The sequence below is a fragment of the Nomascus leucogenys genome, chromosome 21, assembly GCF_006542625.1.
Source record: "Nomascus leucogenys isolate Asia chromosome 21, Asia_NLE_v1, whole genome shotgun sequence".
In the NCBI taxonomy this organism is placed as follows: domain Eukaryota; kingdom Metazoa; phylum Chordata; class Mammalia; order Primates; family Hylobatidae; genus Nomascus; species Nomascus leucogenys.
This window is the reverse complement of record NC_044401.1, coordinates 47,068,388-47,092,135: the sequence shown is the minus strand read 5'-3', so window position 1 is coordinate 47,092,135 and position 23,748 is coordinate 47,068,388. Positions and strand designations below refer to the sequence as shown.

At 47.6% G+C, this 23,748-nt stretch overlaps 1 protein-coding gene across 3 annotated transcripts in view; it reads right to left on the bottom strand.

Moving 5' to 3' along the window:
• LOC100589116 (plexin-A1) overlaps positions 1 to 23,748 on the bottom strand; it is a 334,429-nt gene that overhangs the window by 289,638 nt on the left and 21,043 nt on the right. For all 3 annotated transcript variants that reach the window (XM_030801673.1, XM_030801674.1, XM_030801675.1), the window contains exons 2-4: positions 21,879 to 21,987; positions 18,422 to 18,491; positions 15,975 to 16,119 (exon numbers count right to left, since the gene is read on the bottom strand). In XM_030801673.1, coding sequence (XP_030657533.1) covers positions 15,975 to 16,119; positions 18,422 to 18,491; positions 21,879 to 21,987 — 324 coding nt within the window. The remainder of the gene's footprint in view (positions 1 to 15,974; positions 16,120 to 18,421; positions 18,492 to 21,878; positions 21,988 to 23,748) is intronic.

The following is a 23,748-nucleotide window of genomic DNA, read 5'->3' as shown; positions in this document are numbered from 1 at the left end:
ACTCTCTCTCTCTCTGCAGCAGTATGCTTATCTCAGCTGGTAATAGTTACTTGTTTGACATCTGTTTCTCCAACTGGACCAGGGGCTCCAGTAGGGTCAGGATCAGGTCACTTCTGGATGGCCAGCCCAGCCCAGGCCACAGCCCTGCTCAGGGAACATGTGTTGAATGGATGGATGCAGCATGCAGAAAGGGGGCAGGATAGCTAAGGCACAGAGGCTCACAGAAGGGACGTTTAAAGGAAGAGTAGCTGCTTGGTGATAAATACCCCTTGAAGGAAATGTGAAGAAGGAAACTTATCAGATTTGTTGGAAAGAAGATCACGGTCTTTTTTTGTTGTTGTTGTTGTTTTTGGAGATGTAGTCTCGCTCTGTTGCCCAGGCTGGAGTGCAGTGGCACAATCTTGGCTCACCGCAACCTCTGCCTCCCGGGTTCAAGCAAGTCTCCTGCCTCAGCCTCCCAAGTAGCTGAGATTACAGGCGCCCACCACCACGCCCCGCTAATTTTTGTATTTTTAGTAGAGATGGGGTTTCACCGTGTTGCCCAGGCTGGTCTTGAATTCCTGACCTCAAGTGATCCATCTGCCTCGGCTTCTCAAAGTGCTGGGATTACAGGCGTGAGCCACTGCACCCAGTCAATCATGGTAATTTCTGAGATCACACCAAATTGTAATGAGTTTGAGAAGAAAGATTATGACTTTACCACTGTGATTCCAAGACACTCTATGGCAAGGAAAGGGAAGAGCCAGGAGGCAACCAGAGTGGCTGCCTGTGAAAGGGCTATTGGTTTTAGACAAGGAGATCTAAGCAGAAAATGGGGAAGTAACAGAGCAGGCTCTAAGAGGAGGGGAGGAGCTAGATCCAGGATCCAGGTCACTGGTAGAGGCCCCTTTTAAGAGGACAGGAAGCAAGGAGGAGAGGGTGGTGAGGCCAGGATGGAGAGAACTCACAAGTGGATGTAGGGAGGGCACAGGAGGGTGCTGCTGGAGCGCAGCAAGAGGAAGGCAAGGCAGCAGCAGAGAGGGTAACGCCCAGGAGGTCAGAGAGCACGAACTGCACGAGAACCCATCCAGCCTCTAGCGGCCCCCAGGAGCCCAGGCCCGGATGCAGAGAAAGCAGCTGGTAGGGTTCACCCAAGGCTGGAATCCAGCAACGTGGGCATGGAGGAAGTCTCTGGAAATGAAGGGAAGGAGGGTGCTGGCTATATCTAGCTGTCAGTACAGACCCTGTGGGCAGGGAGACATGTCAGGCCATGAGACCTGATGGGCCATGAGAATTGAGTAATGATGAAATCCAAGATGGAGGTAAAGCGGATTTCTGATATACAAAGTGCCATCAGAAGGAAAATGCCAATTGGAATGGACCAGCCTTACTAGTAGGAAGACTGAGAAACATGAGCCAGAAGCCAGTGGCCATGAATGCTTTTCACCTTTAGCCTCACTAAGAAAATGTTTAGGTATAATTTCTGTTGAGAGCCTACTGCAGTCTAGACATTCTCCTAGGCACTTAATTTTATCTCACTGAAACCCCATACTAACCTTATGAGTTGCATTGTCATCTCACTTTACAGCTGGGAAAACCGAACATGTATGGAGAGATCCCAGATAAGCAGTAGAAATGAGCTGCAAATACAAGTCTCTCTTACGATAACTGCAAAGTCACACATGATTACAAAGAGCACACCAAGACCCAGATCATCTGAGTAAAGATCTTTTCCTGGGCTTTGGACCTCAGTTAGAGAAACTGAGGCATCACCAGCAGCTCCTGAGAGGGAGAAAGGAGACGAGATGACGGGAAAAACAAAGACAGCTCCAAAAGCTTAGGCTGTCTTGGAAGAGAAGCAACCAGTAGTCCCAAAAGCCCTGTACACAGCCATGAAAGCTGAGATCCGGACAAGAAAACCCAGGGCCAGACAACTCAGCTGAGGAGAGGCTCCCCCAGTACTCCCAGGCCACCTCGCGGCCCCACAGCACTCAGGCCAACCATGCTGTCCTTGGTGCCAGCAGAGCATTGCCTGTGCAGCCATGGATTAAATAAAATGTCCTGAAGCGGCAAAGCCCACTCCTCCAGAGTGAAGATTAAGGAAGCACTGCAAACAATCACGAAGGAGAAAGGAAAAAAAAGGAAAACCTGCCACATGCCAGGCTGCCTGGAGTTAACAACCCTACTCATTTCTCATCAAAAACCTCTTTGGAAGAGGTTAAGCACACAATAGGCTATCGAAAGCACCCGCCTCGCGGCTGCTTGAAATTCCACACATGTGACATGGCGGTGTATTTCTATTAATGTCCAGTGTGTGTCAGCACGAAGATAAGGTGCCGACATCGTGTCCGACCAGTCAGCTAGAGAATGGGCCCTGTGTTCAACATTGTCTGACACCTGGGAGCCCCAAGAACAGAGGCTCTTGGGCGGATCCTGCCCTGGATGCACTCGCACACCAAGCGCCACTGCTGCCAGGGAAGGTGTAGAGAAGGAGCAGGCCCGAGGCAGGGCTGGGCTGCCGGGCCTCCTGGGAACCACTACACACAAGGAGAAAAAACACCAGAGGCTGGTGTGTTAGGGAAGGCACCCAATCAACAGGGGAAGAGGAGAGAGAGCAGGGAGTCTGCATCAAGAAGAGGAAAGTCACGACTTTCCCAGCAAGGCTGCCCAGGCCGTGCCCGCTGTGCGAGGCTGATGTGCAGGTGCTCCCTTCCCTGTGGGCACGAGCGCAGGGGCAAAGGATCCCAGTAGAAGCCACTCCACAGAGACTGTCACTCCCAGTGTGTCTAGTCCCAGCGGCCTCGGAGCTTTGTTACTTGATATGCGTCATGCAAAAGGCTTTGCCACATACCTCTACTCTCCTCGGCAATACCCCTAAGCCACCCTGCCCAGCCACCCAAGTCCTAGCCAAGAACAGAGTACCAGAATCCCCCAGAGAAGCCATGCCAAGATTTGATAAGGAAGGAGGAGATGCCACCAAGTGTAGGGGGCAGGGAGTGCCTTGACTCCGCTAAGAACACACCCAAGTGGGCAGGCAGCCAAGCACCCAGGGCTCCCTACCCACTCAGCCTCACAAGCCCAAGGTCAGTGAAACAAGCCAGTCCTGGCATCAGCAAGAACGCAAGCCCAGAGACAGCAGCCCTGAATAACTGTATCTCCTTTCTAAGCACAAATTAACCTTGAGAGTTAGGAAAGAACAACTAGTGGGATCTGGAAGGTCTGTTTTAGAATTAAGGCTACCTGGCCGGGAGGAGTGTACTCGGGGGCCTCCGAAGCCTGAAGCCAGCCCAGGTGGAGGGTTAGAACATTAGCAACCTGGTAACAGCCGGCGTTCCTGCACTCAAAAGCACTCTGTTCGCTGTCCCTTTTTTGCCATGGTGGAAAATCACTACCCACTTCTATCCTTTAGACTCTATTAGTCACCCGTGCAGCTCCTCTCCTAGCGCATTTTGGGGGAGTTTGGCATAATAAAAAGAAAAGAATGTATTGACCACCTTCCATCTGCCAGACCATGTGCTGAAGGCTTTGCTCACATATTATGAAAGCATGCTAACAACTCCAGGAGAGGTATGCCATTTGACATGTGAGGAAACTGAGGCTTGGTTAAATAATGGGTCCAGGGTCACAGAGACAGTACCTGGGGGATCTGAGCCCAGGTGTAACAGAGTCCAGACACTGGGCTCCTGCTAAGCCATGAGGCTATGGAAAGTGCCCTCACTACCCGACCTGCATCCAGTCCCTCTTCCCTCTTCCTTAATAACATAATCCTGATTTTGTTTGGGGCAGTCACGTGTCCAAGCAAAACTGCTCACTATCCCAGCTCTCCTTTTGCAGCTAGAGATGGCCCTGCAACACAGTTCTGCCAATGAGAATCCCAGGGAAGAGTGTCCCTCCCACACCCACATAAAATAATAAAACTTCACTAGAACAAGGCTCTCAGCCCTTCCTTCTTCCTGACTGGAAAATTGATGTGATAGCTGAAGGCACAGCAGCCCTCTGCCACCATGAGGAGAGCTATACTGAGGACAGCCAGTCAAAAAGACAGGAGGTCCCAGCCTGGCCAACATGGTGAAACCCCATCTCTACTAAAAATATAAAAATTAGCTGGGTGTGGTGGTGCACGCCTGTAGTCCCAGCTACTGGGGAGGCTGAGGCAGGAGAATCGCTTGAACCCAGGAGGCGGAGGTTGCAGTGAGCTGAGATCGCACCACTGCACTCCAGCCTGGGCATCAGAGTGAGACTCTGTCTTGGGGAGGAAAAAAAAAAAAAGACAGGAAGTGACTGGATCCCTCTGAGGCACGAAGCTACCATAACCACCTGGGATGGCTGCCCCTGGTGTCTTGTTCATGGGAAGAATACACTTCCACTTTAAGCCACTGCCAACTGGGCTTCCATCACTCACAGCCAAAGCTCCTCCTAGCTGGTGCATGTATTGGTCTACCCAAGAGCACTCGGCTCATAGCCAGCACACAGGAGATAGGGCCCTGGCTCACCAAGTAGACAAAAGGTAAGGGAAAGAATCTGGGACTGGGACTTTTCTCCTGCAAACACTTGTTGATGTTTTTCAGCCAAATAACCCTTTTCGATTCTGTACCTTGCCAGTAGCCAGTGATGGCATCTCCCCAAGAGGGCAAACACAATCTGCTTCATTGAGAAATTGAAAACATTTTTCCACAAAAAAGAAAAAGCAGAATGGTAGCTCCCCAAAAACCATGTGAATAAATTGCATAAATAGACTTAAAATAACCAAGACCCTCCGCTCTCCCCAGCCCTACTGGCATCCTAGAGGCAAGCATAGAAGTGGGAAGGCAGCAGCCCAATTTCACTCTGGCAGGAGAGAAAAGGAAAATATACTGATGTCAGGTTGTCCTAGGGCTGTAAGGGCTGCCCCACTTGATCCACACACAGAAGAGTGGCAGGGCTGGTGGGCACTGACCCGAAGGAAGAGGAGCAGGTGTAGAGCAAGCACGGCAGCAGAAGGGGTGGTGCTGCTTCCTCTGACTGCCTGTGTCCTCACTGCCAGCGCACACCATCTGACATGAGCCAGGAGGGATGGCACCAATCCAATCAGGTTTCCCTTCAGTATTAGGTTCACACATGACCACGTAAGACCTCTGTTCAAAACAAGAAACCCCAAAACTCTCAGACTGGCCTGGGCTTCTCTCAAGAACAAAGTAGGAAATCAGGGAGGGTGTCACCTGCTGCTCCAATGCCACTCTCAGATGGCTCAGATCATCCCTCCAGTTGGTGCAATTTTCAAGGAACTCTGCTGCTCTGTTCCCTTGGGCTCCAGTGGGCACTCAGAGGCCAAGGAGCCTAGCTGAGATCGGCAGCCTGGACCCTCAAGAGGCTGAAGAGAAAGCACTTCTGCACAGTTCTCTCCAGCCCCCAGCCACAGCTGTCAGCCTCCTTAGCTCATCCCTGGTGCTAACAGACATTTTCAGAGACATGCGATCTGCTAATTAGAAGCAGTGACACCAGGAATGGAACCGCAATCAGCCATTTGCCTAACAAAGTTAGCAGCTAATGAGGATGTCCAGCTTCTGTCAGCACACAGCAGAGGTCGCCTGAGCCAGGCACCATAGCCAGAGAAAAGAAAACTGAAGGCATCTGCAGACCTGTGATTTGGTAATGGGGGAGGCTCCACAAAACCCAAATAAGCCCAGGTGGCAAAACCCACCTGTCCTTCCAGCTTCTTAAACAAAGAGTACACATGCACATCTCCTGCTACTCAAAAAATGTTGGGCTCCCCCTTCCTACAGCAGGGCCATTCTAGAACAGTGAGATTCTGAAATCCCCACACTTGAATCTGAGCAGTCCACAGAGTAACAGCTTTCTTTAAAGAAGAGGAGTCCACAAGCTCCCCATAGGGTTCAAAACAGCTAGAGACTGCCTTTCACCTTCTCCTTGCTCAGTGACACCACACAGGCCAGCTTGTCCTGATGAACACCCTCCCCCAGGCACCTCTCCACCCAACCCCACATCTTCCCCCGGTCCTTCTCCCCACTACCAGGGTGACCACCACCTATCTGGTGGTTAGAAATGTATGAAACAGTTGAGGGAAAAACATTATTTCTTCCACCCCAATTATCTTAGTCCATTTTCTCTTGCTTATAACAGAGTATCTGAAACTGGGTAATTGATAAAGAAAAAGAATTTATTTCTCATAGTTCTAGAGGCTGAGAAGTCCAAGTCATGGGGCTACACCTGGTGGGAACCTTCTTGCTAGCTGGGACTCTCTGAGAAGTCCCGAGGTCGTGCATGGCATCAAGTGGTGAGGGGGCTGAGTGTGCTCTCTCAGGTTTCCCTTCCTCTTCCTATTAACGTTGCCAGTCCCGCTCTCATGGTAACTCCTTAATCCATCAACTCATGAATTTAAAACTGGATTCAATCCATTCATCATGGCAGAGCCCTCATGACCCAATCACCTCTCGATACTGCCACACTGGGGATTAAATTTCCACATGAGTTTTGAAGGGGACAAATATTCAAATCACAATACCAAGGATACCATCACAATGCACCTAATGAAGTGGACAGGAAACAAGAACACAACAGTCTTCTTAGGGGAGATACTGGAAGCTCAGCCCACAGGTCTATTGGGCCCACCTGGCAGCAGTAAGTAGTAACCAGACCAGCAGCAGCCCTCCTGAGAGTCCCGCAAGCCCTTGAGAAGGTTTCTTTTGCTTCTGCTGCATGCCTCCAGTATGACCTGGGCTGTGGCTACCGCTGCTGCAAAGAATTGAGGCTTTGGGTTCTCACATAAGCTAAGCCATTGCTGAGGGCAGTGAGTGCCACTCAGTATCACCTGCATCCCACAGCCATCCTTTTGGATTTGGGATCAGAGGTCTTACTACCATCCCCTAAAACGCTGAACCCAGATGGCCTGGATCCCTCACCAAGGGAGTGGTAACACACACAGCAAATTCTCTTCTCTAGCAGTCCCTGGCAGAGAAAAGAGCATCTGTTTCTCTTAGAGGTCAATAAGCCCAATAAAGCTATTCATCTAGGCAAGAGCTGCATCAGGGAGAGGGAGACAAAGCAGGGGAGGCGATCAGAATCACCTGGTGCACTTTTCGAACAGTACAGCCTCCTGGCCTGAGGACCACAGGGAGCCACATCCCTGGCAGGAACACTTCACATCCCTGGGGTGACCAGACTGCAAAAAGGGCCAAAAAACACTCTGGGGTCAATGGCTCCCGGCATTGGTCCAGGCACCAGCTTTGGGCTTGCTGCACCAGAATCACATGGGAGGCTGTTAGAAATACAGATTCCAGGATCACGGCATCCAAGAGTCTTACCCAGTTGCTTCGGTATCAGATCCAAGTATCTGCATTTTTAACAAGTTCCCAGGTGATCCAGATGCACAGCCAGGTGTGGAAGCCAGGCAGTGAGATGAACAGAGAGCCAGGCGACACAGGCAAAAGGGTCTTTCAACAGCAGGATGAGTCAGAGCAGCCTCATTCCACACCCACACCACACCTCTAGGATGCTCCATGGCATCTGGCCATCAATAAAATGTTTCTAGGACCCCCACATGACTTCAGCCTCTCTCTCCAGAGAACCAGTCAGAAGCTACATGAACCTCACTTGTTTCTTGACTCCACATCCTTGAAAAAAAAAATCACTGATTTCTTTTAAGAAATCAATTCTGTCATGGAGACATGGGTGGAAGTGAAGGAGGAAGAGTAAATCCTAACTTTCCCAACAGCGCATAGCACCGCCTGCCCCTCACCCTGCAGGTAAGGCAGCATCATAGAAACATGAAGGAACCACAGTGATGGAGGCCGTCTGAACACAGCTGCAGCCTCACAGCCCGTGTTTGTCCAATACACCACTCTAGGATAACATTTCTAACATTTTGTGACACCAGGCACTGTACATATCTGTTCCTCATTTGGTCCTCACAACAACCCGGCCAAGGCAGGCATCACTACAGTAGTGATGAACAGAGAGCCATCCCTGGACACAGATGCCAGACTCTCAGTCCCATGACTGAACGCCATGTCTGGTTTCTACAGCCTTCCTCCACCCTCAGTTTAGATAAAATATACAGGAAATAAATCAAAGTTCATTTTTGGCACGTGATCAACTAAAAGGATTAAGCCAGTTTTTGTGTAAGCTTATCTACGTTTTCCTTTCTTCAAAATTTGTCACATCATATAACCACCAAGGCCAGGTTAAGTGGGAACCCAGGAGGCCTCACAGTGTCCCTTTCAACTAATTATTCCAATTCTCTAAACTATAATCTGCCACCCTTGTTCTCTGAGCAAAGGTGAAGGTGAATGGGGCATGCAGATTGGCAGCTGTACTGCACAGCCCTTTCTACCCAGTGTGTGGACCCCTGCATATCCTGTGGAAGGACTAGCCCTGTACGTTAGCAGCCATGCGGGCCGGGACATTCAGAGCAGGAGTGAGGTCAGTCCCATCACTTTGGCCTTTTCATTTTCTTTGGGGTGTGAAGGGTGCTCTAAAGGTGATGACAACAAACAGGGTGCACTAACTCTGGTATCAGTTATGAGAATTTTCTTAATTATTTTCTTAAAGATAAAGCAGGAGAACTGAGTGAGACACCTTCCCTCCACACATTCACCCAAGGCACCAGTGCACAGGGCCTGCTGAAGTCTGTGAGCAGAGCAGAAGAATGGAGAGAAAGCCCATAGGCACTCCAGGCCTTCCACTGACCACCAAGCAACAGTTGTCTGCAGCTCAGGAGGGACAAGGAAGGACTCTCAATCACAGACAAGTAGGGCCTATAAAATAGTCTAGTGGACAGTCAGGAGAACTTAGATGAACGCTTCAGGTACTCAGGTCCTAAGCCCTGACAAACAGAATGGGTTTGATCCCACCCTCACATATCATATTAATAGTTTGAAGCTGAGGCAACACTACAGCCCACATTCTACTCAACTAGGCTACTCAACCTCCCACACTAATAGCCTGTCAAAAGAAGGAGAGTGGCCATTTCTGGGCATAAACACTATTTTCCTCAGTCTTTACTGGTCTCCTGCATATGATGACCAGCACCAATCAAAAACTACAAAGCACATAAAACTGCAAGCAAATGTGACCCAGTATCAAGAGAGAAAATAGTCAACATAACCAAACCCAGAGGTGACCAAGGTGTTGGAACTGTCAAATCAAGACTATGTTTAGAGGATCTACAGGTGGGCAACATGTGTAAAGAGATGGGGTATTTCAGCAGAGAAACAGAAACTATAAAAAAAAAAGCGCCAAATGAAAAAAGAATCAGGAATTAAAGTAGAAATTAATGACTTTTCCCATACAGCGCACTGGGCTGTCTCCAGAAAAATCCTCATTTTACATATCAGAAGACTGAGACTGACAAATACCAAGACAAGAAACCTCTCACAAGAAATAATAGCCACTAAGCAACTTGGACCACCACCAGCGCTCCCACCCGCTAGTTTCTCGAGACACCTGGGTACTCAGACTTAAAAAGTTAAAATCTCTGGGGCTGCACAGTCTAGTCCAGGAGAGGTTTTTTGCCCACCAGTCAAATCCAGTACACAGCCTCTTTTTGTATGGCCTCTGAGCTAAGAATGGTTTTTACATTTTTTAGGGTTGTAACAACAACAACAACAACAAAGAATATGTGGCAAAGACCACATGTGACTGCAAAGAGTAAAATATTTACTATCTGCCTCTTTACAGAAAACGTTTGTCAACCTCTGATCTAATCAAGAGACTAAGCTCAGTAGACAAAAGAAGAGAAGAAAAAGTAAAACAAGAAAGTAAAGAAAGGGGCTATGGATGTCATGATTTTTTTCTCCCATTTATGCCTTTTACCAGTCATCTGAACACAGGCAATGTAGATCTCCACAGGATTTTCAGATCTCCACATAACACTCACACTGGAGGAGGTATAAGGGACAAGGCCACCAGAGTCCCCAGGTCACTAAACTTCTAAAACAGCCATGCCAAACAGCTAGACCCAGATATCAGGACTGCCTTGGCTGAATGTCAGGTAACCTACATTCAGAGTTTCCAAAGCCCACTCTCTCCCTTGTTCCAAGAAAGATAAACCTAAAGTCTGTAAGACTCTGACTAGGAGACAAACATCTTTTTAGTTGACTCCCAGATATCATTATAATGAAAGCCTTTTTAAACTTTGTTTTGTTTTGTTTTATTGCTTGAAAAGGGTCAGACCTTTGAATTGTCACCCATTCTATAGAAGGCTGTGATGGGTGCTTGCTTCCAACTATTAGCAATGGGGCACTGCGATTGGATCATGAGGGAAAGACAACAGACGACTGCACAGCAGGCTTCAAAGCAGTAACACATCCAAACCCTCACCCACTCAAGATCTGCCATTTAATCACCATTCACTGCCTGTCTATAATTTGCTCAGCACTACAAAGACCAAAATGATCACACCACAGTTCTTATTCTCAAGGAGTTTATAATCTGAGGAACACGACAATACAAATGTAGGAGAGGACTGTTAGAAAGAAAGGCTACAGCTGTAGTAAAACCAAAATCAATCCTCCATCTCCCTCATAATTTTAGAAAATTGCAATTCAAAAACTTTGAACATCTTAAAATCATGATACAGTTGGCCACAGGGTATTGGTTCCAGAACTCTCCACGGATGCCAGAATCTGTAGATGCTCAAGCCTCTTACATAAAATGACATAGTACAGTGAGTCCTCTGTATCTGTGGACTTCGATCCACAGTGGGTTGAATCTGCAGATACAGAAACCCATGGACAGGGAGGGCCAACCATATCCAGTTCACATAGCTAAGGTGGCAGCTACCTGAAGCATCTGGGCATTGAAGAGAATGAAACAGTAAGAGATCAAAAGTCCTCTGCCACCAGGAGAGCAGGACAGGACAGCTACTCTCCTGGTGGGATCCTTAGGTTAGAGGGGCACATCCAGGGACGGAAGCACTCTTGTTACCAGATCTTCAGTGGGAGGATTTGACCTTAGCTTCTTGATTTGCCACTGAAGTATTTTCCTAGTGATCAATGTCCAGCTGTCTCCTATTTATTTCTTTTGAGGTTCAGAAAACCGCTCCACAGAGCTCCCCATCAGACTTCCAGGATGTCGTTCCACAACTGCACCTACACTGGCCCCTCTAGCATCCCCACCGCCACATCCTGCCATGCTTCCTATAATCCAGCCAAAGACCTCATCCTCCCGCAATGCGTGGCCTTTGCTCAAGAGTGCCCCCTATCTGCAGCATCCTTCCTCCCTCCTCTCCACCTGGCAAATTCTATTCATTCTTCAAGATCAAGCTCACATTTCACCTCCTCTTAGAATTCATTCCCACCCTACCAGGAAGTATCAGGTGGTACTGCCTCCTTGCTCCTCGAGTGTCTTCCTGTCCCTCTGGGATGACCCTTGCAACACTATGTGGTCACTTCTCAGAATGTTTAATTCTCCTAATAAACACATCTTCCCAAGGTCAGAAGCTGTCTCTTATTTCCATTTATTAGGAAATTAACCCAGTGCCTAACATATAACAGGAATACAGAGTATGTGTGTGTGCATTTGTGTGTATATATATATACTCACACATCATAAAATAATAAAAGAATTGCTCAGCAACAAAGAAAAGAAAGTTTTTGCTTTCTTGGTTTTTTTTTTTTAGACGGAGTCTCGCTGTGTCACCCAGGCTGGAGTGCAATGGCACGATTCGGCTCACTGCAACCTCCACCTCCCGGGTTCAAGTGATTCTCCTGCCTCAGCCTCCTGAGTAGCTGGGATTCCAGGCATGCGCCACCACGCCCAGCAAATTTTGTATTTTTACTGGAGATGGGGTTTCACCATGTTGGTCAGGCTGGTCTTGAACTCCTGACCTCAAGTGATCCACCTGCCTCGGCCTCCCAAAGTGCTGGTATTACAGGCGTGAGCCACTGCGCCCAGCCAAGAAAGTTTTTGCTTTCTATCAGATGTACTGTATTCTTATATACCTAATAATATGTGTCAGGAATGCAACAGGCAAGGTTGTAAATCTCATTCTCACCTAAAATAAAGCCTCAGCCAGGACTTGATTACTCCATCCATTGGATTTTTAAGGCTCCACCCATCAGAAGACTGAGATCAACAGCATTGTTCTTTTTATTTCTTCCCAGAATGTTTGATTTGGACTCCTAATTTATCCATCAACTCAGAGGGAGAAACACCTCTCACAGGATCCAGTGACACCCATGGCCTTCACTCAGACCAGAACCAGGGCACCACCAGCAACAGCAAACACGCATCGACACGCACAGAACAGTTCATCACTGCTGCACTAGATGGGAAAGGGAAACACTTCTGTCATCAGAAGTACGTCAGAAAACTTATTACCTTTCCTTGTCATTAGTTTTATGAACTTTTCCCAATAATAAGCTGGACTAATCCCTTATGCAGAAGAGGATTTTAAAATCAATATTGGAAAAAGTCAGAGGCAAATGAACAGGGTGGAAGAGCACATTACATGTTCAGCGGCACTCACTACAACAGAAAATCCTCTAGATGAGGCTACAGGGGTAGCCGAGAAGGCACCTAGGAGGAGTGGGTAGACAACTCATTCTGCTGGCGACCATGCAAGTTCCATCTCAGGGTCCGACCCTCCTGGAGGGCTAGGATCCACACACTGCCACACCACCACTCCCTTCAGCACTCCACACAGCAGGCTGCCAACTAGCCACCTCCTTCAACCTTTCCATGTGGAAGATGCAGGAGAGGAAAGAAAAATTTCCCTGCTTTTGTTAGGTTCTTCTCTCCATCTTTCTCCTCTTATTTAAATCTTCCAGAATATAGTTTTGAAAATAGTTTTACCTCCACTAAAAGCACTCCCCAATCATACCAACCCAAAGGGAGCCCCCTTCTTTAGAAGCAATGGCCATAGCATCTGCTCAGCATTTAGTTGACTGCCTTGGTTATCTGTTAACTTACAGAACAATGCCTAGTACCATCTTCCCTTCTCCTCTGTTTGTACTGAGTATCGAATATGGTTGTACATCTTCAAAATCATCTTCTGTAGCACCTCCTATAGGAGATGCCTTTCCAATAGCATCAAGCAATAGAAGCCAACTTCAGCTTACTTAAGCTAAGGAAAGTTGACTGGCAGGTCATCAGTGGATGATCCAAACCTCAAGAAGGCAGAACGACCAGACAGAAACCAATGGTACCCTGAAAGTGCAGGAGATGGCAAAAGATACAACCTCATTGCATGAAGGGGCTGATCGCAACACCTGAGAGACAATGAGGAACTCCCATCCTGGCCTCCCACCATTCCTCTGTACTCACTCAAAACTGAAGGTCCTCAGGCATGAGGTGCAAGCTGGCTGAGCTTGCACTGTGCCCAGATCCAGCTTCCACAGAGGAATTACAATCCACCAAGTCTACACACAGCAGAAACAGGAACACTCCCAAAAGGAAACTGGAACACCAGTTGCATGGAGAAATGAACGCTGAGCAGTCAGAAAATGAGAATGCCCATGAAAGTAGTTAAATGTTTTTAAAATGAAGGAAGTAATTTATGTCACTATTCCCTAAGAATTCTGGCTCAGAAAAGGGGATTATTATCCATCTAGAGACCTGAGGGGGATGGGAATCAAGTTCTTCCCCAAGGGATAGTCCTGAGAAAGCAGAGCTCAACCTCCTTTGCAGGAGGAAGAATGGGAAGCTGTGAATTCTCTTTCAATGTAATTAATACATTCCAGGTGAGAATGAAGAGACAGCAGACCTGTAGGTTGTGATCTTCCATCTCTAAACGAGGCCAACTTTTCCTGCTCACGCCATACTGACTAACCCGTCATCTCCAGGATAGGAGTCCCTCTTACTTGGTTGTCAGGCTGCCTGCAGAGGGGTAACAACTCATCTGCCTCTCAGAGACTGACTGCAAGAGCCTCTGAAGGCATGCCCTGGCCCCAGTTTCTCACTGTATCAACTGATTCCTCACCAGGATGCCACGGGGTTCTAAAAGCACAAGTCAGATCTCATCACTCCCATCCTTACAAACTTCAGGAACCATTGACTGTTTCAGGATCGATGCAGGCTACTTTGAGGGTTAACTTCTCAGCACATCCAAGGCCTTCTAAAATCCAGCTTCAAACCTCACTCTTCTCACTGGATCCGATCACCTTCTCAACACCCCCCTCTGAGCCTAGCTGCCCCTCAGCCTTTAAGGCTGAGTTTAATGCCGTCTCTGATCTACCAGCTCTGATCCACCAGCAGCGTATACATTTGCATTTCCAAATCTTTTCTTCAATTTAACAACTACTGTAACCAATCTGGCCTTTTTCAAAGTTCTTAGTTTGTCTTCTCCATAGACTAAAACTTCCTGAGGGCTAGGATCCTACATTGTTTGTATTTCCCAGAGGGCCTGGTTCAACATGCATTTATGTGCCTACTGCACACTTCGAACATTTGTGTAGTCATCAAACTAGTAAGCTAAGGCCTGTGCCCAGCCAGCATGTCTGCCTTCCCCTCCTAGGAGAGCACAATGCCAAATGATGCTCTCACATCGTGTTCGACTCCCTTCTATGCAGCACCATGTGTACCAGGCTACCCACCTAAAGTAGGGCAAGACTGTTCCTGGTCTCAAACCTCATGGCCTCCAGCAGATGTTATTAGATGCTGCCCATAGCCATGCTTCCCTCTCGCAACTTCCTTGCTGTCAGTCCTAATTCTAGCTGGATATGCAACCTCCCTAATGGGACTAGAAAAGAGCCCTAGCTGCAGTAGTGGAGCCCTCTCTATCCCCTCTGCTGAGGACTGGCTTAGCCATGGGCACCTGGTACAATTCAAGACAGTGTGATGTAAGAAGAATTCTGCCAGGAGCTTCTAGGAAAGTTATCCTTGTGATAGAGACACAAGGGCCGGCACAGCCTCTCTTCCTCTACTGAGGGTTTTACTGTCTGCATGGGACTTGTGGGGCAGTAACAGCCTTCATTAACCATGGGGACAGCCTGCCTAGGATGCACTGGCACACTGTGGATGGCAGAGTGGCAGGAAGAGAAGCACCAGGTCCCTGATGATGCTAGTGAGCCACTGAATTAGTCAACCCTGGGGGCACTTTGAGACTTCTCATGTTGCAAAATAAATGCTGCACTTAAGCAAAAAGATCCTAATAGCCACCCATCACTTAAATGTATTAATGACAATAACAGGGCCGGGCGGGGTGGCTCAAGCCTGTAATCCCAGCACTTTGGGAGGCCGAGGCGGGCGGATCATGAGGTCAGGAGATCGAGACCATCCTGGCTAACATGGTGAAACCCCATCTCTACTAAAAATACAAAAAATTAGCCGGGCGTGTTGGTGGGCGCCTGTAGTCCCAGCTACTCCGGAGGCTGAGGCAGGAGAATGGCGTGAACCCGGGAGGCGGAGCTTGCAGTGAGCCAAGATGGCACCACTACACTCCAGCCTGGGCGACAGAGCGAGACTCCGTCTCAAAAAAAAAAAAAAAAAAAATGATAATAACAATAGTGCACTCCCACGGTCTGCCGGCATGTGCTAAGTCCTGGACAAATACTATCTCCTCTGATTCCCTGGGCAGTCCTGTGTGTGAACATCATGATCTTCAAGCAAGGCTCACAGACAGGGTGCCCAGGATTTGCACCCAGCCTGCCTAACTCTAAAGATGATGCCCTCCCTGTCATATATTACATGGCTCCAGGCCTCTAGTCCTCTCCCCTCACACCCTCCTGACACACATACCACTGCAGCCCTGACATCTGTGAAGTTTCAGAGCTGAGTGAGACTGTCGAGTGGTCTAGTCCCTTACTGGGTAGACCTGAGGCCACAGAGACTGCAAAAACATGCCAAAGGCAGCAAAGCAAATCACTGACAGAGCCAGGGCTGGGAGAACCCAAGTTCCTGGCTCCCAAAAGACCCTTTTCCACAGAGGTGAAGCTGAGCACATCCCAGGGGCAGCCTGAGCCAGCAGGGCTTCAGATAACCAGGTGCCAGGGCCCGCCCCCTATTTCCCAGGGTGCTGCCCAGTTCAGAAGGCCAGTTCAGGGAAAATCTGCACTCACCAGCCGGACTGACTTCTGCTCCTCATGGCTGATGCTGCCTTCGCCCGTGGGCAGGGATGCCTTGGAGTGCTTGGTGGCAGCCTCTCTTTCCCTCTTTGCCACCTGGAAGAGCTTATCCTGGACAGCACCATGCTCCTGTTCATACCTGTGCAGAAGAAAGATGAGGAGAAACAGGTGTGGATGGCTCAGGCATCAATGACAGCTCCTCAGACAAGGGGAGATAATGACACTGAGCCAGGACAACACAGCTCAGGAACAAGAGGAGACCTGGCCAAGCAGGCAGCCCCATGCCTGGTGAGAGTCTCAGGGAGGGGCTCAATCCGCGAATTGCCTCCACTTGAGAGCTTGAAGATTTGAGATGGTAGTAGTCCTGTTTTGAACATTTAACTCTTCATTCTGAATATGTTCCTACCCTTTGACCTATTTCTGGGCATTCTGCCTAGTAAAATAATCCTATAGAGAAGAAAAAAAGTTATTAGTGCTGAGATGCTCTTAACAGTATTATTTATTGTAGTGAAAAAAATGCAAGCAACCTAAATGTCCCAAAATCAAGGTCAAGCTAAAGAAAATATGGTGTGATCATATAATGATCCATGACATCGCCACTAGAAAATAGTCTTTCATTTGTCTGTAGGTTGAATCTAAAAACTGAGAACCAATAAATGCTTTTAGCAATAAAACTGCTTATAAAGCAGGTGAAACTAATGACAAATCACTATAATACTAAGTGAAAATAGCAAGATATGAAATTATCTAAGATATTAAAAAAAATAACCCTAAATGGGGGTGAGGGGTCTGGGTGGAGAAGAACATGAAATACTCCAAAATATTAACGGTGGTTGTCTTGAGATGATGAGTCTATGGGTGATTTTTTCACTTTGTATATTTTCTAAATCTTTCATTAGCATGCATTACTTTACCATTTTTAAAATGTTTAAAAGTACCAAAAAAGCAGGGTTCAGGTTAGTCGTTGGCTTTTCTTTTTTTTTTTTTTTTTTTTTTGGTTTTGGGTCTCACAATGTGGTCCAGGCTAGAGTGCAGTGGTGCAATCATAACTCAATGTAAACTCCAACTTCTGGGCTCAAGCAATCCTCCCACCTCAGCCTCCTGAGCAGCTGGGACTACAGGCATGTGTTACTACCCCCCAGTTAACGTTTTTAATTTTTTTGTAGAGACAGGGTCTCACTATGTTGCCCAGGCTGGGCTCAAACTCCTGACTTCAAGCAATCCTCCTGCTTTAGCCTCCTAAATTCGCTGGGATTACAGGATTGAGCCACCACACCTGGCCAGGTGAGTTATTCTTGCTAAGACCGATTAGGGAGAGTAAATCTTAGAATGTGGGTCTTAACCCATGGCTATGCAACAGACCCAACATGGCTGAACTACTAGAGGGCAAATGCCCAACCATGGCTGACACTGGGCCCCCTAAACTGACCCACTGGGTCCTCTGACCATACCGAGGGCAATTTCCTCAAGGATGCTGAAGAGGTCAATCAGTAACAACTACTGTGAGCATCCACTGAGAACTCTGTAGGCCAGGTGCTGTGCTCATATGCATGATATATATTAACATATTTAACTATGACAAGATCCCATTTAAAGAAGTACTCTTCTTAGCCCTTCTTAGATGCAGTGATATTTCAAGTCCACATAACTAGTAAGTTGCAGGATCAGGATGCCAGCCTGTGCTCCACTGGGGCCTCTGTGCCTTACCCACTTCACTACAACTTCTCCGGCAACAGGAAACAGGTCCCATGTCAGAGGCGTGGCCAGCTCTTGGGGTCGTGGCCTGTGCTCACAAAGTTACCAACATCCTAGAGCCAGTTCATCTGGACAACCAGTTAGCACTGGGAGGGCTCCACTTCCTCATCCCTCTAAAAACATGCCTGCATGTGCACACACATGCAGAAGTTCCAGCCACTCAACTGTTTAGTCCTAGCTTTTTTTAATGGTTCTTTTTTTTTTTTTTTTTTTTTTTTCAGAGACAGGGTCACCCAGGCTGGAGTTCAGCGGTGTGATCATAGCTCCCTGCAGCCTCGGCTTCCTGAACCCAAGTGATTCTTCCACCTTAGCCTCCCGAGTAACTGGGACTACACAGGCACACACCACCACCTCCAGCTAATTTTTTATCTTTTAGAGACAGGGTCTTGCTATGTTGCCCAGGCTGGTCTCAAACTCTTGGCCTCAAGCAACCCTCCTGCCTTGGCCTCTCAAACTGCTGGGCATGAGGAACATTAACAATCAATTCCCCTATGCCCCTTTTGGTGCTTCTACATCTTTAAACTAGGACCAGTGACACCTATACCATAGGGTTGTCCTCCAATGCAACTGAGATTAATTATGTGAGACAAACCCTCCAGGGCTTCAGGCAAGAGAGAGGTACCCAGTGAGGAAAGAGGCTTTTAGGTGGAGCGCAGTGCCAGGAGCAGGCAGGCTCTCGGGCTCACCTCTTGACACCCTCCTTCGTCCCTGAGGGCTGCTGGCCACCAGTGCTCCCCGACCTGGGCAGTGTGGATTCTGCAAAGGAAAGAGAAGAAAGGGCCTGTCAGTGGCACCCCAGGGCCCACGAAGTCACGGAGGTCGCCCAGAGAGGAATGATCCCCATGAATGAATGTGCCCCTTGGAAAGGCAGCACCACAGATGCGTTCCCACAAAGGAGTGTCCACAGGGGCAAACAAGGAACACCCTTGATTCAAGCTGTCTGGAAAGCCAGATGATCCAAGCCACCTCTTATCCCGAAGGGGTCTCTGCACCAGGATGCCCACAACACTGGCTGCAGTGTTCCAAACCCATCCCTACTCTCCTGACAATTATTTGGAATCCAGGTCATCTCCTAAGCACAGGCCAGGAGTGGCTGCGGGAAGTCATTGCTTTGCTTCATGAGGACAACCTCCCAGGTAGAGGTTTTGGCATAGGGAAGGGAAGGGGTGGGGGCTCTTTAAATCTTGTTTCCCTTAGTACCCACCTGAGTCTGCACAATCCCCAGTGTGGCAAATGCCCCATATTAAACCTAATTCTACTTAACCCCTATCGCCTCTAGTATTATTGGGCTCTTTCTGTTGTTACAGTAGATCCCTTTTGATCTTCACGAACGTGGGGATTTTTGAGCAAATCCAATTCACTCTCCCTACCACTTGCTGATACTGAAGGTTTTGTTACTACCCTGTCCCCAGCCTTTACCCTTCCAAAGCTCTCTGTCAGCCAAAGCTCTCTGTCAGCCAAAGCTTACCACCTTTCTTGGCCTTCTCTGATGTCCCACACCTCCCTCCACCACAGGGTTCTATGCACCAGCAGCCAGAACTGCACAGAGCATAACATAAGAACCAGGCTGTGGGAGGCGCTCAATGAGGGTGTGCGACTCCACCCCAGACCCGTCAGGGATCCTTCAGGGGGCACTTCTGAAAGCATCAGCTGTGACTACTTGCACTTTCAAACCACCTCTCATGGGAGGAGAGCACCTCCCATGCTCCTCAGCAACATGCCAGGTTCTCAACTGAGGTGAACACAGGAGGCTGCTGCGGGGTTTCATCTCCACACCAGTGTTCCCCATGCTTATTTATTTGCCTGAAGAGCTTTACTGAGGTTTAATGTCTGGTATTTTTGCTTTTTATATAATTTTCCATTTTTAACTACAAAAATAACAGGGCTGCCGATGTACAGCATGTGGCACTCATCCTCACTGCCCCTTCTGTGTGCCCCTGCCCGCTCCCCACTCCCTTGGAGTGCACATCGTTGAATATGTGTTTCTTCCAGTATTAGTGACGTGGAGATCCTGTCATGAGTATGGCCATCTGTGCACATTTCCTACTGAGTTGTCTTTTTTAAAGATCTTTAAGAACTCGCTACATATTAAGATTACTAGGACTTTGTCCAATGTTATATTTTCCCTAACTTATCCATTCCTGTTACTTCTTTTCTAAATTGTCTAATTTCTTATATGCACGTTTCCTATTTTTTTTAATTTAAGGTTTCTTCATTTAATATGATGTGTAGAAAACCTATCTTTTATTGTACTTTTATGGCTTCAAGCCATACATTTCAATCTTTTATTTCCTCTGACATTTTTGGGGGGTATAGTATGAGAAAAATTTAATTTTAACTTCTTTTTCTAACCTTGTTCCATCACTAAAATAAAGCAAAAACTGGTTTTAAAAGTACAAAATATCTTAAAATTAGTTAACTTCAAGACAGTCCATTTATGCTGACTCTTCAACATTCAGAAACAAAACTTACAGCTATCATTTAAACAGCAAAGTACTTTGTTATAATTAACTCCAAGTGACAAAAGAACCACTGTTCTTGCTTTCTAAACTGCTGGAACTTACCAAACTGAAGCAAATGCTTCTTATTTCTTCTAAAGCTGAAACTGATGTATAGTATTATATATTACGGCAATTTTCACTTTTATCATCACTTTCTCCCTCTTTCGAGTTAAACCAGCTTGTTAAAGTGCATTGGGTCAAGTTAGACTCCTCTAAGCCCTTCTCATCAGTTAGTTAGAGCCAGCGTGGGGAGTAAGTGAGCCCTATTAGTAAAGGACAAGGGCTTCTTGGGGGGTTTTCGGGAATCTCACACATCCCCTACAGTGGTAGATATTCAGAAAGATCTTGGGGTAGGTCCAAATCCAGGTGCTGACTGGCCCCCGGGCAATGCTTCTAGGCCCCCAAGCAGGCTGGGATGCACCCTGTCTCCGGACCTCTGCTCCTGCAATCTGCCCACCCGCCATTCCTCCTGCCTTTCACAGTCCCTCCTCTCCCGTGAGCCTGGGACAGATTCCAGTGTTGCATCACAACATGACACATAACTCATCAGGGCTGACATCTGGCTCCATAACCAGAGCCAGGTGTGCCATGAGAGAGGGTCCCTGCCCACCTATCACTGTGTCTTGGCACAGGGCACAGGACTTGGTTCTGGGTGGCCTTCAGTAAACACTAAGTGGGCAGGATACAGCTCTCATCTTCTAAACTCCTTCAACCCAACAAGGAAGATGAGTAGAAAAGGCAACTGTAACACTAGACCAGGCCCAAGACGAACAATCTAGTGGGTGGTTCTCCACATGAACAGTTGGTCCTTCCGTGGTGGCATGCTGCCTGCAGCCAATCTTTTTTTTTTTTTTAATCGAGTTACTGAGTCTGATAGACAGACCCAAGTTCTCAAAAACGAGTATGTTTTGAACAGTTGCTCCAAGGACTTTTTTATTTTGTAATATTTAACATTTGTATGCCTTACAACTTTTTTTCTTAAAATTTTATTTCCTTGTGTTTGCTACAAGTCATTATTTGGGGAAAGCACAAATTTCTTCATTTGCAACAGGCACAATACAGCAGGGAACAAATCAGCTTTGAGCCCGGCTTGAGCACCAGCTTCACAGTGGGCCAGAGAGAGGAACTCCTAGGACCACTCCTAGAAGCCCAGAGGGAACCATTCCAAGGGCCAGGACAGGAGCTCTCGGCCTAAGGCTCAGGTGAGGGCTGCTGCGGTAGGCACCTAAATCACTGACGGAATTCTCCCATATTTGGCCCCATTCACGTGAATCCACATCATTCTTTGACTTGGGAGTTAGGCTAGAGTGGCTGAAGCTGAGTCATGTCTATGCTGCCTCTGAGGGGCCTTACAGGCAACTTCTTTCCTGAGCTGTCAACTCAGGTCCTTCTGCCTCAATTCCCACATGAAGAAAGTGACACAGAGGGAAGGTGGTCTGGCCCAAATCCCGGCAGCTCTGACGACAGCACCCATCACTCCCAGAAAGCCATGCTCTTCCAGAAAGCCCTTACCAGACAGAGCAGCTTAACGTCATCCAGAAGCCAACCTGAGCCCCGCGTGCCATCAGGTGGGCTTGGGTGAGCACCCATCACTCCTTTCGCCATCTCTCCACACTCCACAGAACTGTCACAACCCCCATACCTTTGTGAGGGCCTCTCAAGTTGCCATCTTGAAGGCCAAAGGTAGAAGGTGCAGGAGCAGGGGCTGGAGAGCTGGGCTCCTTCATGCGGTTCACCACGTTTTCAGACAGCTAAGGAAGCAGAAAGGAGGGAAAAGAAAAAGTTATGTCACAGAAGTGCCTGGAAGCAAAGCCTCCTCTTTATTCAGGCCCCAGATTTACTGAATGCGCTGCTTCCTCAAGACCAACTCCAACAAAGCAATTCTACTAAAACTCCTCTTGTGGTGGCCCAGTGCCTACCAGGTCCATGCTGAGCCCATTTGGATTCCCAAGCCTACCAATATATGTCCCCTGCTGGCTTTGCAGCTTCACCCCCACCACTTCCCTCCACACACCCAGTCCTCAGGGGAACCTGATGTCTCACTTTTCTCACCTCCTCTGAATTCGGGCATGCTCTTCCCTCTGAACCACCTCCAGCCCACCACCTCCCTCTCTGGGACATCTCCACCCGTCCAAATCATATCCTTTCTTTGGAGGTATCTCAATGTCCCCTTCTCCAGGGAAGGCTGCCCCTCGACAGCATGCAAGTGAAGCAAAGGTACCTCCTTCTATTATATTTCTCTTTATTCCACTTTGCAGATAACACATTTTTTTACAAGTTGAAGGTTTGTGGCAAGCCTGCATTAGGCAAGTCTACTGACGCTGTCTTTACAACAGCATGCACTTTGTGTCTCTCTGTCATGTTTTGATAATTCTCATGATACTTGAAGCTTTTTCATTGTTATATCTGTTATAGTGATCTGTGATCAGTGACATTTCATGTTACTCTTGTAATTGTTTTGGGACACTGAGAACATTGTCCATGTAAGATGGCGAACTTAACCGATAAATGCTGTTGTGTTCTGATGGCTCCGGTGATGAGCCATTCCCCCACCCCTGTCTCTCTCCCTCTCCTTGGGCCTCTCTATCCCCTGAGACACAACAAAATTAGGCCAATTAATAACCCTGCAATGGCCTCTAAGTGTTCAAATGAAAGGAAGAGTCCCATATCTCTCACTTTAAATTAAAAACTACAAATGATTAAGCTTAGTGAGGAAGGCATGTCGAAAGCTAAGACAGGCCGAGAGCTAGGCCTGTTGCACCAAACAGTTAGCCAGGTCGTGAATGCAAAGGAAAAATTGAGGAAAGAAGTTACATGTGCTACTCCTGTGAACACATGAATGGTAAGAAAGTGAAACAGACTCACTGCTGATATGGAAAAAGTTTAAGTGGTCTGGATAGAAGATCAAACCAGCCACAGTACTCCCTTAAGCAAAAGCCTAATCGAGCCCAAGGCTCTCTCTCTTTTCAATTCAGTCAAGGCTGAGAGGTGCAGGAAGGTGAGGAAGCTGCAGAAGAAAAGACTGAAGTGAGCCAAGTTTGGTTCATAAGACTTAAGTAAAGACGCCATCTCCATAACGTAAAAGTGCAAGGTGAAGCAGCAAGTGCTGATGGAGAGGCTGCAGCAAGTTATCCAGAAGATCTATGTAAGATCATTGATGAAGGTGGCAATACTAAACAGAACAGTCTTCTACTGGGAAAAGATGCCATCTAAGACTTTCACAGCTAGAGAGGAGAAATCAATGCCTGGCTTCAAATCTTCAAAGGACAGGCTGACTCTCTTGTTAGGGGGTAATGCAGTTGGTGACTTTTAATGGAAGCCAATGTTCATTTAGCATTCTGAAAACTCTAGGGCCTTTAAGAATGATACTCAATCTACTCTGCCAGTGCTCTAGAAATGGAACAACAGAGTCTAGATGATAGAACATCTGTTTACAACATGCTTTACTGAATACTTTAAGCCTACTGTTGAGACCTACTGCTCAGCAAAAAAGAATCCATTCAAAATATTAC